Source organism: Phoxinus phoxinus (assembly GCF_949152265.1).
Source record: "Phoxinus phoxinus genome assembly, chromosome: 5".
In the NCBI taxonomy this organism is placed as follows: domain Eukaryota; kingdom Metazoa; phylum Chordata; class Actinopteri; order Cypriniformes; family Leuciscidae; genus Phoxinus; species Phoxinus phoxinus.
Window position 1 is genome coordinate 11345562 of NC_136880.1, and position 14711 is coordinate 11360272.

Consider the following 14711-nt stretch of genomic DNA (forward strand, 5'->3'; position numbering starts at 1 on the left):
CGCCTGCAAAAACAGACGTAAGGCTGTATCTCCACAACGCTTTATCGGATTCAGACCAAATTTGGTACATGTTATCACAAGCATGACTTGAGGCTACATGCTGCGTTTCGGCGCAGCGCCACCTACTGGTCCGGAGATATGAAGAATTTATGTTTTTGCTTATAACTTCTGAACGGTTTGTCCAAAAATCACAAAAGTGGTCTCGTTAGATTCAGGGCGTCGTGCTGAGTTGACTGATATCCAATTTTCCCATATCGGCCATTTTGGCTGTCGGCCATTTTGAATTATGTGCTAAAATGCTGTATTTTATGAACGCTTGAACGTATCATTACGAAACTCAGTATGAGTCATCAGTACAACGCCCTAAAGGTACTCAAAAATTTATGAGACAGCGCCACCTTTTGGTCAAAAGTTATAATGAAATTTCCAAAAACGCTAATAACTTTTGAATAAATTTGCCTATAGTAATGATACTGGTCTCAATAGATTCCTTGGGTTATGCTGAAAACATAGATACCAATTTTGCCATAGTCAGCCAAACTTCCTGTCCGCCATCTTTATTTTCTTTTAAAACCTACTTTTGCGAACTCCTCCTAGACCGAACGTCCGATTTTCACCAAAATCGGATCGTGTCATCTCCAGACCGTGCCGAGTAAAAGTTATGGATTTCGTGTCGATAGACAAAACCGTTTTCGTATACCGCAGTGGCAAAGTTGAGGCATGATGCCAAAATGACTATTCAGGCTTTATATCTGCAATGCCTTGACATATTGACACCAAACTTTGTATGTGTCATTGTCACTTCACTCTGACCACATCACATCAGTTTCGTAACTGCGCCACCTATTGGTCGAAAGTGATAATCATATTTTTAGTTATTGTATGTGATTTTTCAACCATTTTGCCAAAATTCATCTTCAAATGTCTTTAATTGCTCCTTGCTGCAGTGGGTCTCACACTCCCAGCCACTTTGGCATGTCTTGTCGTCTTGCTTGCGCTTGGCCCCGGTGATTGCTGCTTGCAGCTATATTTCTTCTTCTTTTTCTTTTTCCGACTGGGCGTCTATGGCAGCCTATAGAACCGTTTACGGGAAACTTATGAAAATTGGCACAGTGATAGAGGACAGCCTGAACTATCACCATAGCAAATTTGGAGTCTCCAACTCATTCCCTCTAGCGCCACCAGCTGTCCAAAGTTTTACTCATGTTTATGCTAATAACTTTTGAACCACAAGGGCTAGAAACAAAATTCGTTTTTCCTCTGATTCCTGAGCTCATGACGATTCGACTGCACCCTATGACGTCATTTTCCGTCATAATAGTTTTCCCGCCATTTTGAATTTTCCGAAAAACCTACTTTTTCGAACTCCTCCTAGGCCGTTGCTCCGAATTTCACGAAAAATAAACCAGATCATCTCCAGACCTTGACGACCAAAAGTTATGGAATTCAAGTTGATTCGAATTACCGTTCTCGAATACCGCGCAAATAAATTTTACGTAGCGCTTGCGAAAACAGACGTAAGGCCGTATCTCCACAACGCTTTATCGGATTCTGACCAAATTTGGTATATGTCATCACAAGCATGACCTGAGGCTACATGCTGCGTTTCGGCGCAGCGCCACCTACTGGTCCGGAGATATGAAGAATTTATGTTTTTGCTTATAACTTCTGAACGGTTTGTCCAAAAATCACAAAAGTGGTCTCGTTAGATTCAGGGCGTCTTACTGAGTTGACTGATATTCAATTTTCCCATATCGGCCATTTTGGCTGTCGGCCATTTTGAATTATGTGCTAAAATGCTGTATTTTATGAACGCATGAACGTATCGTTACGAAACTCAGTATGGGTCATCAGTACAACGCCCTAAAGGTACTCAAAAATTTATGAGACAGCGCCACCTTTTGGTCAAAAGTTATAATGAAATTTCCAAAAATGCTAATAACTTTTGAATAAATTTGCCTATAGTAATGACACTGATCTCAAAAGATTCATTGGGTTATGCTGAAAACATAGATACCAATTTTGCCATAGTCAGCCAAACTTCCTGTCCGCCATCTTTATTTTCTTTTAAAACCTACTTTTTCGAACTCCTCCTAGACCGAACGTCCGATTTTCACCAAAATTGGATCGTGTCATCTCCAGACCGTGCCGAGTAAAAGTTATGGATTTCGTGTCGATAGACGAAACCGTTTTCGTATACCGCAGTGGCAAAGTTGAGGCATGATGCCAAAATGACTATTCAGGCTTTATATATGCAATGCCTTGACAGATTGACACCAAACTTTGTATGTGTCATTGTCACTTCACTCTGACCACATCACATCAGTTTCGTAGCTGCGTCACCTATTGGTCGAAAGTGATAATCATATTTTTAGTTATTGTATGTGATTTTTCAACCATTTTGCCAAAATTCATCTTTAAATGTCTTCAATTGATCCTTGCTGCAGTTTGTCTCACACTCCCAGCCACTTTGGCATGTCTTGTCGTCTTGCTTGCGCTTGGCCCCGGTGATTGCTGCTTGCAGCTATATTTACACATTGTTACTGTCACGGGTATGGTGCGGATGAAGACAGGCAGAGGCCCAAAGTTCCAATACAAACTTTTACTATAATAAAACTTAAACAAAACTGGTACAGGCAAGGGTAACACTCTCCATACACAATAACATATGCAAACACAAACATAAGCATAAGCGAACATTGACCGACCACTGAAGGGTGAAAGACAGGAACTTAAATACACAGATGACAACGAGTGACGACAGGTGATGATGATGATGACTAATTAACTAAACAGGTGACGAAAATGAACTAATGAAAATGACGACAGAGATGAAGAAAAACACTGAATGAGAAAAACAACCTAAAAGTCCATGGAAACAACAGAAAACACATTAACAATGTGACAGAACCCCCCCCTCCCCCCAGGCGCGTCCTCGCGCCGTAAAACATCCAAAGGGGTGGGAGGGTGGGCGCCCTGGAGGCTGATGAACAGGTGGCCGATCTGGAGCAGGAAGCCTCCAGGGCGGAGCAGGACGTGCAGGTGGCCAGGGCGGAGCAGGATGAGGGCGTGGCCATGGCGGAGCAGACGGACCCTCAGGCGTCCATGGTGGTGCGGACCCTTCGAGTGGCCACGGCGGAGACGACCCCTCGGGCGGCCACGGCGGAGACGACCCCTCGGGCGGCCACAGCGGAGACGACCCCTCGGGCGGCCATGGCGGTGAGGACCCTTCGGGCGGCCATGGCGGTGAGGACCCTTCGGGCGGCCATGGCGGTGAGGACCCTTCGGGCGTCCATGGCGGTGAGGACCCTTCGGGCGGCCATGGCGGTGAGGACCCTTCGGGCGGCCATGGCGGTGAGGACCCTTCGGGCGGCCATGGCGACCGTGTCGGAAGGGCCTCCACGATCCCCTCAGAGGACTTATTGCCCCCCCCCAAAATTTTCTTGGGGAGATCAGCACTGGACTGGACCCGCGGCGAAGAGGGCTCTGAGCTGACCGGGGCCAGCGGCGAAGGCGGTCCTGGGCTGGACGGGACCAGCGGCGAAGGCTCTGGGCTGAACGGGACCAGCGGCGAAGGCCCTGGGCTGGACGGGACCAGCGGTGCAGGAAGCTCTGGGCTGGACGGGACCAGCGGTGCAGGAAGCTCTGGGCTGGACGGGACCAGCGGTGCAGGAAGCTCTGGGCTGGACGGGACCAGCGGTGCAGGAAGCTCTGGGCTGGACGGGACCAGCGGTGCAGGAAGCTCTGGGCTGGACGGTACCAGCGGTGCAGGAAGCTCTGGGCTGGACGGGACCAGCGGTGCAGGAAGCTCTGGGCTGGACGGGACCAGCGGTGCAGGAAGCTCTGGGCTGGACGGGACCAGCGGTGCAGGAAGCTCTGGGCTGGACGGGACCAGCGGTGCAGGAAGCTCAGGGCTGGACGGGACCAGCGGTGCAGGAAGCTCTGGGCTGGACGGGACCAGCGGTGCAGGAAGCTCTGGGCTGGACGGGACCAGCGGTGCAGGAAGCTCTGGGCTGGACGGTACCAGCGGTGCAGGAAGCTCTGGGCTGGACGGGACCAGCGGTGCAGGAAGCTCTGGGCTGGACGGGACCAGCGGTGCAGGAAGCTCTGGGCTGGACGGGACCAGCGGTGCAGGAAGCTCTGGGCTGGACGGGACCAGCGGTGCAGGAAGCTCAGGGCTGGACGGGACCAGCGGTGCAGGAAGCTCTGTGCTGGGCAGCGATGAGGGCTCTGTGCTGGGCAGTGATGAGGGCTCTGTGCTGGGCAGCGATGAGGGCTCTGTGCTGGGCAGCGATGAGGGCTCTGTGCTGGGCAGCGATGAGGGCTCTGTGCTGGGCAGCGATGAGGGCTCTGTGCTGGGCAGTGATGAGGGCTCTGGCGCAGGATCAGCGGGCTCTGGCGCAGGATCAGCAGGCTCTGGCGCAGGATCAGCGGGCTCTAGTTCCTCCCACTGCAACAGCGAAATTTGGAAGCCAAAAAGCTCAGGCACCGGCTCCTGAAGTTCCGGAGCGACAGGTGAGACCGCGAGGGAAGACCCAGACACCAAAAGGGCTTTATCTAAAAAGTCACAAAAAGGTCGATTTAAGTCTCCCAACAGTAGTAACTGGTCCCGGGGATCGTCCAGTCCGCACCAGAAGCGCTGCTTCAACTCGTTCTCACTCCAGTACACATCTTGATGGAGGTGGAGGTACAACTCAACGAATTCCTCCATGGAACACCCATTCTGGTTAAACAGAAATGCCTCCATAGTGTCCTCCTCCATAACTTTTTGGTCGGTCAATCTGTCACGGGTATGGTGCGGATGAAGACAGGCAGAGGCCCAAAGTTCCAATACAAACTTTTACTATAATAAAACTTAAACAAAACTGGTACAGGCAAGGGTAACACTCTCCATACACAATAACATATGCAAACACAAACATAAGCATAAGCGAACATTGACCGACCACTGAAGGGTGAAAGACAGGAACTTAAATACACAGATGACAACGAGTGACGACAGGTGATGATGATGATGACTAATTAACTAAACAGGTGACGAAAATGAACTAATGAAAATGACGACAGAGATGAAGAAAAACACTGAATGAGAAAAACAACCTAAAAGTCCATGGAAACAACAGAAAACACATTAACAATGTGACAGTTACCTAGTCAACCGTTATCTGAGATTTGTTTTCATGATTATCGAGGAACGCCGATCCAAATGCGCTGGACCATATGAGATTCTACACAGTTCAGCGCATTTGGATCGGCGTTCCTCGATCGACTGATAGAGACTGTTTTTCAAAGATGGCTTCTGCCTGTATACGCAAAGTTGACTGTATGTATAAAATATAGGGATGTCCCGATCAGGTTTTTTTGCCCTTGAGTCCGAGTCATTTGATTTTGAGCATCTACCGATACCGAGTCCCGATCCGATACTTCTATAATACGTACAAAAAAAAAGAATAAAGAAGAGCGAAAAAACAGATCCAGGATGTTCCTTATTTTTTATTTAATTCACCTTATTTTAACATTCAACAACTCTGTTAACAAACAGAGCACTTCTGTGAGGTAGCTTAAACAATCAAGTAATAAATAACATAAATTCTTCACTTTTGGTGATGTCAACAAAGTGATGTCATGCCGCACGCGTTGCTGTTTCTGTGTGGAGTCAAAAGGGTCTAACTCTGTGCCATCGCATAACTATAGATGTGTTAAAAAATTATGAGAATATATATACATTACATTAGGGCTGCACGATATTGGAAAAAAATTACATAGCAATATTTTTTTTCCCCAACGATATATATTGCGATATTGAGAGCCATAACTCCAGGCTAAAGACAATAATTACCATTCCATGATATTAATAATTTCACTAATAAGCAAGCTTCATTACAAGTGACAAAAAAGGTCACTTAATTTTTTATTCCAAAATTAGAACATTTCTGTAAACACAAAAGCAGAACACATTTTTAAATAAAACAGCAGCTTTACACCAACCCCCTGATTGGTTTACAACAATATAACTTAAAATAAATATATTTTTTTATAAATTTTCGTTCACAATCTTTTAAGTCAACTTTTCTTAGCCAAAGTGCCAAAGTAAAACAGTGCTGGTGTTGGTCATCATAATCATATGAAATAAACAAAATGATATAAAACTTTAATATATTTTGTATTAAATCTTCTAAACAGATTAGAGAACATGTTTCTGTAACAGAAAAGCCGAACACATTTAAACAGCAGCTTTACCGCCTCTGTCAGCGCCGCCGCTCCCACCACGCGCATCAAGAGCTGAGGGAGCACCAAAAAAATAGCCTAATGAAAAATCAATAATTCTAATGCCGATATTATTATAGATACAGACATCCCAAGTTCCGGGAGTCTCCCGCATATTGATAGCGGCTCACTGATGCCCGCGAATTAGTTAAAATTTCGGGAATCTAGAGCGAGCGCGCCCGCGAGACAGAGACTGTGCTCCAAACCGCGCAGCGCGTGCACGGCAGAGAGGGAGAGCGAGCAAGAGACCGCGCGCGTGCCTCATGAAGCGCGTAATATCTCCCGCTGGTGCTACTGTGCTACTACCCTTCACATCGCCTGTTCCGGCGATGTGACTATCGTCCTTAAAATCGAATATCGTTCAGCCCTACATTACATATATCTGAGTCCTGATCGGGAGGTAACGTCCGATTCCGATCGAGTCTGAAACCACGTGATCGGGCCCGATTTCCGATCATGTGATCGGATCTGGACATCCCTAATAAAATATCTTCTTATTAAACTGTCTGGACACTTACACAGTTCTCAATGCTTCGGTTTGCATGTAGGGACCCTCATTATGCTACTGTGTTAGTGTGGGGCTATTTTGAGCCTTGTTAGTGGTATTAACAAGCGATTTTTATTTGTCATTACTCAATGCCCTATGTACTAGCGTTATACTAGCGTTATAGGTTAAACTGTTTTTAGAGATAAAACTATTTACATTCGATAATCATGAAAACAAATCTCAGATAACGGTTGACTAGGTAACAATGTGTAATTAGACCAAAGGTTCATTTTGCGCCAGAGTTCTCCTTTAAGCTGTTAGTTATGCATAAGAATGGGCCAGATATTCACCTTTGCATTAATGTCAAAACACTTGTTAATGAAAGAGAAGATGGACAGTATAGACTGTCATTCACACTAAATGGGTAATGCTGCAAAAGAACCACATTAGTTAACTAGGAAATTGGGCCATGTTAAAAAAAAAACACAGCATTCCCTTAAAAGTGATTATTTGTTAGCTTGATAATCAAAGAGTGTCTGGTGAGTGGTTCACAATTGTCTCGACTTATTAACAATATTCAAGTTGTCTTGTTTTCTGTCTTTCAGATGAAGACATAGATGAGGATGCATTTATTCTCTTAGACGAGGACACGATAAAAGATCTTGTCCCCAAAGTTGGCCCCAGGCTCAAATTCCTGAGGCTCTTCAGAGAATTTGTAAGTTACCTCCACTAGAGCGCTAAGGGCTTTCATCACAGCTGATCAACAGGCAGATGGCGTATACATGTTTTAAATGCAAAAGGCTAATCCCTGGTGATATCAAGTCTCTCTTATCACATTTACGCACAGTTCACAATGTAAATAGTTCAACAACATATTTTCAGTGTTGTGAAAGCAGTTGTAACAGAACATTTTCCTTCATTCGCTCTTATAGAAGGCACCTATGTAGGGAACACGAAGAGAACCAGGCTCTGGCCCAGCCTGCCAATGTATATCAGCCTGCTAATGTTTTTAATGTTGATGAAGATGATAATCAAGAACAAGTTGAAGGTGCACAAGCAGAGCAGTTAGACGATGATTGGGATGAATTGGAGCAAGAGGCAATTACAGACAGAGTAGCCCTTTTTCTAGCTCATCTAAGATCCAGGTCTTCCCAGACATTTACTAACATAAACTATGTGGTTAAACACACCTCAAGTTTAATTGGTGACATTGTGAACAGACTAAAAACCAAGACAATGTCACTGTTTAGTCAGTTGGGTCATGATCAGAGCCCACAGGTAGAAGAGCTCCGGCTGGAGTTTTCAGACGCAGCCGAGCCTTTCAAAGGACTGAAGACAGACTACAAACAGATAAAGTATTTTACAAACTCAGGAAACTTTATTCAGCCAGTTGAGGAGGTTTTACCAAGCGTTTCTTATGTTCAGCAGAGGGATTCAGTCACTGGCAGTGTCCGACAAGTTGCTGTGGCTGATACCTATCAGCGTATCCCGCTCAAGCCTCTTCTAGTCAAGATACTGGAACTTCCTGGCATTTTAAACGCAATGATGGAATGGCAAAGGAAAAAGAGGGATTCTCTTCAGGATGTGCTTGACGTAGAATTTTGTAAATCACATCCACTCTTTTCGAAAGAGGTGTCTGTGCCATTGTTGTTGTACAATGATGATTGTGAAACCGTTAATCCTCTTGGGTCCAAGACTGTAGTTCACAAGTTAGGATTTATATATTTCATCCTGAAGAGTTTGCCACCAGATCTCCTGTCCAATTTACAGTCACACTTCCTGTTAGCAGTTTATAAATCGGACGATGCAAAGACCTACGGCATTGATGCAGTGTTGCGCCCAATCGTGGATGAATTAAAGTGTCTCGAGAAGGATGGCATCACTGTTAACACCTGTGACTTTCAAGGAGTAGTGAAATTCTCAGTTGTCCAGATAGTCGGGGACAATTTGGGTTTAAATGCTATTCTTGGGTATAGTGAGAGTTTCAGTGGAAATCATGTGTGTCGACTGTGTAGAGTACACAGAGATGTCTTGAGAGTACAGACACAGGAAGATCTTGCCCTTTTGCGTGATCCCAATACTCACAGGACAGATTTGGAGATAGACAACCCCTCTAAGACAGGCCTTAAAAGAGACAGTGTCCTAAACAGCCTGTCTTTCTACCACGTGACAGACAATGTAGCTGTGGATGTGATGCATGATATTCTGGAAACGGGTAGGGGCATACGAAGTCAAGCTTGTGTTAAAGTCATTAATTGAGCAAAAGCACATATCACTAGATAAGATTAACTACCGCATTACAAGCTTTGATTATGGCTTTTCTGATGTGGGAAACAAGCCATCGTTAATAAGCAAGAGTGATCTCAAGAATATTGACAGCCCTCTGCGACAGTCTGCAGCTCAGATGTGGTGCCTACTTCGTTTACTGCCTTTAATGATAGGTGACCTGATCCCCACTGATAGCAAGGAATGGGAGCTTCTCCTACTTTTACTCATGTCCATGGAGATAATCTTCTCACCATCTGTTACTCTTGCAGCAACACGCTACCTGAGCAAAATCATTAAAGACCACCACTCTCTTTTCTTGGAGCTCTATCCTCATTTACATCTGCGGCCAAAACATCATTTCATGCTCCATTATCCAAAAGTGTTTCAAAATCTCGGACCCTTGATACACCTGTGGTCAATGCGTTTTGAAGGAAAACATGGGTTCTTCAAACGTGTCAGTCATGTCACCTGCAACTTCCGAAACATCTGTAAAACAATGGCATATAGACACCAGATTATGCAGTGCTACAGTTTAATGTGTGGGTCTTTGTTAAGTCACAACACAGAAATTGGTCCTGGATCCACAACATTTCTAGCCAACCTCGAAGGCTATAAAGAGATCCAAAGTGGTCTAATTGGGCTCCCACTTTTCACAGAGCTGTACGTACCGGCCAGGGTCATGGTTAAGGGTTCCACTTATAGATCAGGCATGATGGTGTTAATGTCCTATGACAAAGATGGGGACCCTCAGTTTGGGCTTATAAAAACCATTTTGGTTCTGGAGCAAATGGGCAGGTCGAGAATAAAGCTTGTTGTGCAGAACTGGGAAACACTGGGGTTTGAAAAACATCTTTTTGCGTACAGTGTGATCCCTACTAAGGATTTGTTAGCTATTGATGTGGAAGAGCTACTTGATCATCACCCATTACATGCAGTCAAGTCATACAGAGAAGATGATGACACTTCTTACATCTCTCTGCGCTACAGACTTTTTTAGACTGCAGTTAAGCATGTGAACAGCCACTGCCACTGTTTACACTGCTTTGGTGACGTGAGAACACACCAACCAAATTAAATTAGTCTTAAGTAATTCTGCCTGAGGACTAGTATCACCCCAATCACTCAATGAATGACATAAATATTTAAACAACTTGGAGGGGACACTACTTGGACTACTGAGATTGGATAAATTGGACTGTAAGTAAAAGTGTTTTTTTTTTGTGGTGGGGGGGGGGGGGGGGGGTATAACTAAACATTATACACAACCCTATGACACTCACCTTGATCTATGATGCACTGGTAACTTAAGACAAGAGTGTACTGCTGACAAAGTAATATTTTTTGTACTTTGTGCCTGTACACAAGTAGCCAAACCCATTGAATCTCAAGCTCAAAATATGATTTATATATTTTATTTTCTGCAGAAGGGTTCTAATGCTCCGCCAGCTGCTGCGTCACCTCAACCTTCGACTTCTAATGAATCCAGAAGCCATGATGCTGACCCCATATGCCCCCTGGAAGAATCGGAGGCAGATCAGGTGTTGGTGTTAGAAGCAGTTCCACCACTTGTAAGTGTTTTTTTTCTCTGTTTAAACATTGGCACTCACAGTAGCTATTGTTCTAGGGAAAGGAAAATATGAGCTCTTACTACAGATCAAGTAGAAGTTGATGGATGGAATGAAGCATTAATACATTATTAATACATACAAATCTTTTTACATACAAGTCTTTTCCTTTTGCTAATATTTGACTATGAAACTTCAGGTCAGGATATCAAATATTCACGTTTAGATTTGTGACTTTGTCCAAAATTGGTATGCCAGGGTTAAATTGGTAAATTGCAATGAATCCTTAACAACTATTCTTGTCATTTATTTTAGGATATCCGACAGGTTCTTTCTGCAGTGTCCAGTGGCAGAGAATTAATAAACAGCCTTCAAGACACTGGAGCCATCAATAGAAAACAAAGGATCAGTCTGATCCAAATTCTGGTGTCTTTCTTGATTGAGAGGTTTGGAGAGAGGTATGTTAAATATGGGATACATCTGGTATAACTTAAAGAGGCCCTACTATGCTAATTTCAGGGGCTTTTAGTATGGTATTGGACCTCAGTGGAGCACATATGAAAGTTTACATCAACAAAAAACTCTGTTACTATTGCATACAAGCTGGCTGTGTATTCCTCCATTCTGGCTCTTTCCTGCTTTACTCTCAGATCTAGAGAGAGAGTAATGCATGCAGCAGCCCAGGGGGAGGTGGGAGAGACGCTTCTGCTCACATTCAAGGAAGTTGTCACACCCAGTAAATGAAAAGTACAGAAATTGGCTTGTGTACTATTAAAAATGTCGACTTTATCCATACAACAGTCTTGAACCCGGAAACTAACCCAGACAACAAAATACACAGCCTGAAACTGAGTCTTAGCAGGTCCTCTAGAATAAGTATCCAACATTTTAAACATATTTATAAGTCTGGAAAACTGGAAAAGCACAATAGGTCCCCTTTAAAGCTAGGCAACAGTCTTAAACATAAGTGTTTTGTGTTCAGGTTCTCTGTCGATGCTTGCAAAAGTATTAAGTTGAGTATTTGAAATTCAATGTCTCTGATATTTTCAGATTATCTTACTTTTGGAAATATTTAAATATCTGGAAATGTAATTGTATAGGCTGTACATTTGTGTGTCACTTGTTTGTTTATTTACTGAAAGTGTTTTTTTTACATTTACAGGCCATCCACAAGCATAAAAGAGGCCCTGGCGCTATCATTGGTGCAGACATTCCCGGCCCTGAATGATGGATCAGACAGTGGCTATGTGAGTTTAATAATCTTGGTTCATATGGAAATTGATGCTGATTTAAAACTTTTGAATGCACCTAATAAGCAATGGTGTCTAATGAGATGAAGGGGTCATACAAAACATAATATATTGTATGTGTACATGTATAATTTTCTTTAATTTTGGTTTTAACCCTTGTTTCTCTTAATTGTTCCTTATCTGTACCTGATGTGTGTTATCTCTACTGCAAAACTTTGTAAAAGATTAAAAATGTCCCTCTTGGATAAGGAAAGTTCTTTTCCTTTTTCCCCCCAGGAAATATGGTACACAAAAGCCAGGAAGGCAATGAAGGATGGAGGAGTTATCCACTACCCAGCCACGGGCTTCCTCGAAGAAAGACTACGGAACGTTAGAAAGAGGTCAAACCGTGGATCCACCCAACAAATGCCTGAAGCCAGCCAGTCACGAAGGGCATACATACCAGGTGACACAGGCTCACAAAAGTCTTTTTTTTTTTTTTTTAAATGTACAATATAAATGACAGAAAATGTATGTCGTTGAAGGTGTGAAGGATGAAAAATGTTGCCGGCGTCCGGCTTCCCTGTCCCTGTCTGAACACAGTTTTACAGGATTAAAACTCCTAATTTAAATTTATTTGTAATCTCTTGTGTTTCTCTGAAGAATCAACTGTTCCAGAAGAAAGGGCCCTCCAACAGAAGGAATGGCTGAAACACAATTCAGAGCCTTTTACCCAAGTGCAGTCTTATATGAAGGACACAGTGTTATGCAGAGCCAACTGGATCCGGGCTAATAGCTCCAAGGACATACTGGAAATCCTTACAGAGTACCCTCATCTCACCAGTCCGGGCATGGTATGGTTCCACTGGAACATATAGTAGCAATACCTTATTTACATTTTGTATCAAAGGAGCGGATATAATTTTGTTTCCTTTGTTTCCTGTGGTTTGTTTAGATTGCGCAGGACTTCCTGGTGCTGCATGGTGAGGCTGCACCTAAATTATTTGAGACCTGGATCCCTGAATATGCTGAAAAGGTCCTGTACTTGGCCAAGCAGGACAATAAACTCCCTTCATTTACTGTTGAGGACATGACACTGGGTAAGTTAAAACTGACCTTTTGTGTGTTCTATGGCAAGGGTCCTGGGATTCCTTGCCTTTTGGTCACATTTGTCTGTATGTTGAGACACAAATATCTGTTTACATATTTCTATGCAGTCATTTTATTTTCTACACACATACTGATACCTAGAATATTGTTAACCTACAGATGCCAAAGGGGAACTAGCTCTAAAACTGCTACCCACCATGGTACCTCAGGCCGTCTACAGGGTTGGGAAGAAGACTGTCTGGCACTCCACTGAAGAGTCCCGGACAGCGTTCATACACCAAATGCCTGTAAGTACAATGGACCAGTGTCTCAGCACCACTCTGAGAGAGAATATTCTTAATTCGAACTATACTGTACAGGTGAAAGAAGGCAATCCAAGTGACATGTTTCATGTGAAAGCTAAAGGGTGAATCCTGATTAAAAAACAACAACTCCAAGGTTCCTCACAGTTGTATTTCAGTTTTGGGCAATGCCATCTAAGGTGGCAATCTGACTAGAAAGTGAAGTTAAAGAGGTTACATTTTATTACTCAGTGGTTCTCAACCCACATTTTCTTGTACACATTCATGACCCACTCAAAATTAACACACCAATTAAGCTAATTTGGCTTCCTTGTACAGTTAGTATCAGCATTATAACACAAACTGGTAGTCTATTATCTTGCTTACAATTCACCTTCTACACAATATTCACTTTCTTTTATCTATCTTTCTGTCTCTATCTGTTTAAGGTTGGAACAAATATGGTGGAATACCTCCAGCAATCAAAGCCATTCCCCTCTGTCCTGGCACTGGGAGATCCCCAGCAATGTGCCTCTCAGGCATTTGTAATATTAGCTGGTCAGGCACTCCCTCAGAGCTCACTTTTTGGGGCTGTTGACGTGTGCTTCAAGGCATTTTATGTTCTTGATATCAACTACCCCAAGCAGTGTGCTCCCGCATGGGAGTTTCTACAGCAGGTTGTGTATCAGATTGAGGGATCTGAATCAAAACCAGTCAAGTTTCTTAAGACTGCCTTGCTTAATTGCAGAACTGTTTAATTGTGTTAAGCTGCAGTAAATGTCACAACCAATGTTTGGTTCAACCCTGAACAGGAGTTCAACCCTGTTGTTGAAATGTTGTCGAATTTTTGAGAGTTCTTTATTTTTCTAATATTTCGAATATTGTTATTACAATAAATAGGAAAATAAATATATCGATGTGTGTGTGTTTTTTTTAAATATATATATATATATATATATAATTTAATTTAATTTAATGCAATACAAATTTAAAAGTGCTTGAAGTGTGTAATATAATGTAAAACAAAGTTTTATTTTCTGAAATAAGAATACTGGCATAGTAACCCAAGTTAAAAACCCCCAAAATTGTAGTTAATATAACCCAACTTCTGGGTTAAATACCTGACCCAGAAGTTGGGTTATATTAACTACAATGTTGGGTTTTTTAACCCAAAATTTGGGTCAGGTATTTAACCCAGAAATTGGGTCAAAAATAATAACCCAATATTCTGGGTTGAAATAACCCAGAAATTAGTTGGTCCCTTTTTAACCCAGGAGTTGGGTCAAAAATGACCCATTATGGGTTATTTTTGACCCAGGAGTTTTTAGTGTGTAATAATCACCCCTATCTGAGATGGAAGTTATTGAGCAGGTTTGCGGTGCCACTGGACCAATCCAGGGACGTCCTCTGCTGGGGTGGTGTCTTACACCAGTATTGCCCAATGGGGCCCCCACAGAGCACGTTTCACTTTTGCTGTTTTAAACAATCAGCGAACCTTTATACT

At 43.2% G+C, this 14711-nt stretch overlaps 2 protein-coding genes across 4 annotated transcripts in view; both read left to right on the forward strand.

Annotated features, from left to right (window-relative positions):
- The window catches only part of LOC306999047 (uncharacterized protein), a 59712-nt gene extending 45699 nt beyond the window's left edge, over positions 1-14013 (forward strand). For 2 of the 3 annotated variants that reach the window (XM_079613446.1, XM_079613447.1), the window contains 9 exons: positions 7360-7469; positions 10447-10590; positions 10903-11045; positions 11750-11834; positions 12114-12282; positions 12480-12670; positions 12772-12916; positions 13086-13213; positions 13657-14013. In XM_079613446.1, coding sequence (XP_079469572.1) covers positions 7360-7469; positions 10447-10590; positions 10903-11045; positions 11750-11834; positions 12114-12282; positions 12480-12670; positions 12772-12916; positions 13086-13213; positions 13657-13965 — 1424 coding nt within the window. In that variant the 3' untranslated portion in view covers positions 13966-14013. Of the gene's footprint in view, positions 1-7359; positions 10220-10446; positions 10591-10902; positions 11046-11749; positions 11835-12113; positions 12283-12479; positions 12671-12771; positions 12917-13085; positions 13214-13656 lie in introns of those variants that run through there. The other variant, XR_013797714.1, reaches the window with a different exon arrangement.
- The window catches only part of LOC306999601 (PWWP domain-containing DNA repair factor 4-like), a 200277-nt gene that overhangs the window by 59762 nt on the left and 125804 nt on the right, over positions 1-14711 (forward strand). The gene's annotated exons all lie outside the window — the stretch shown is intronic.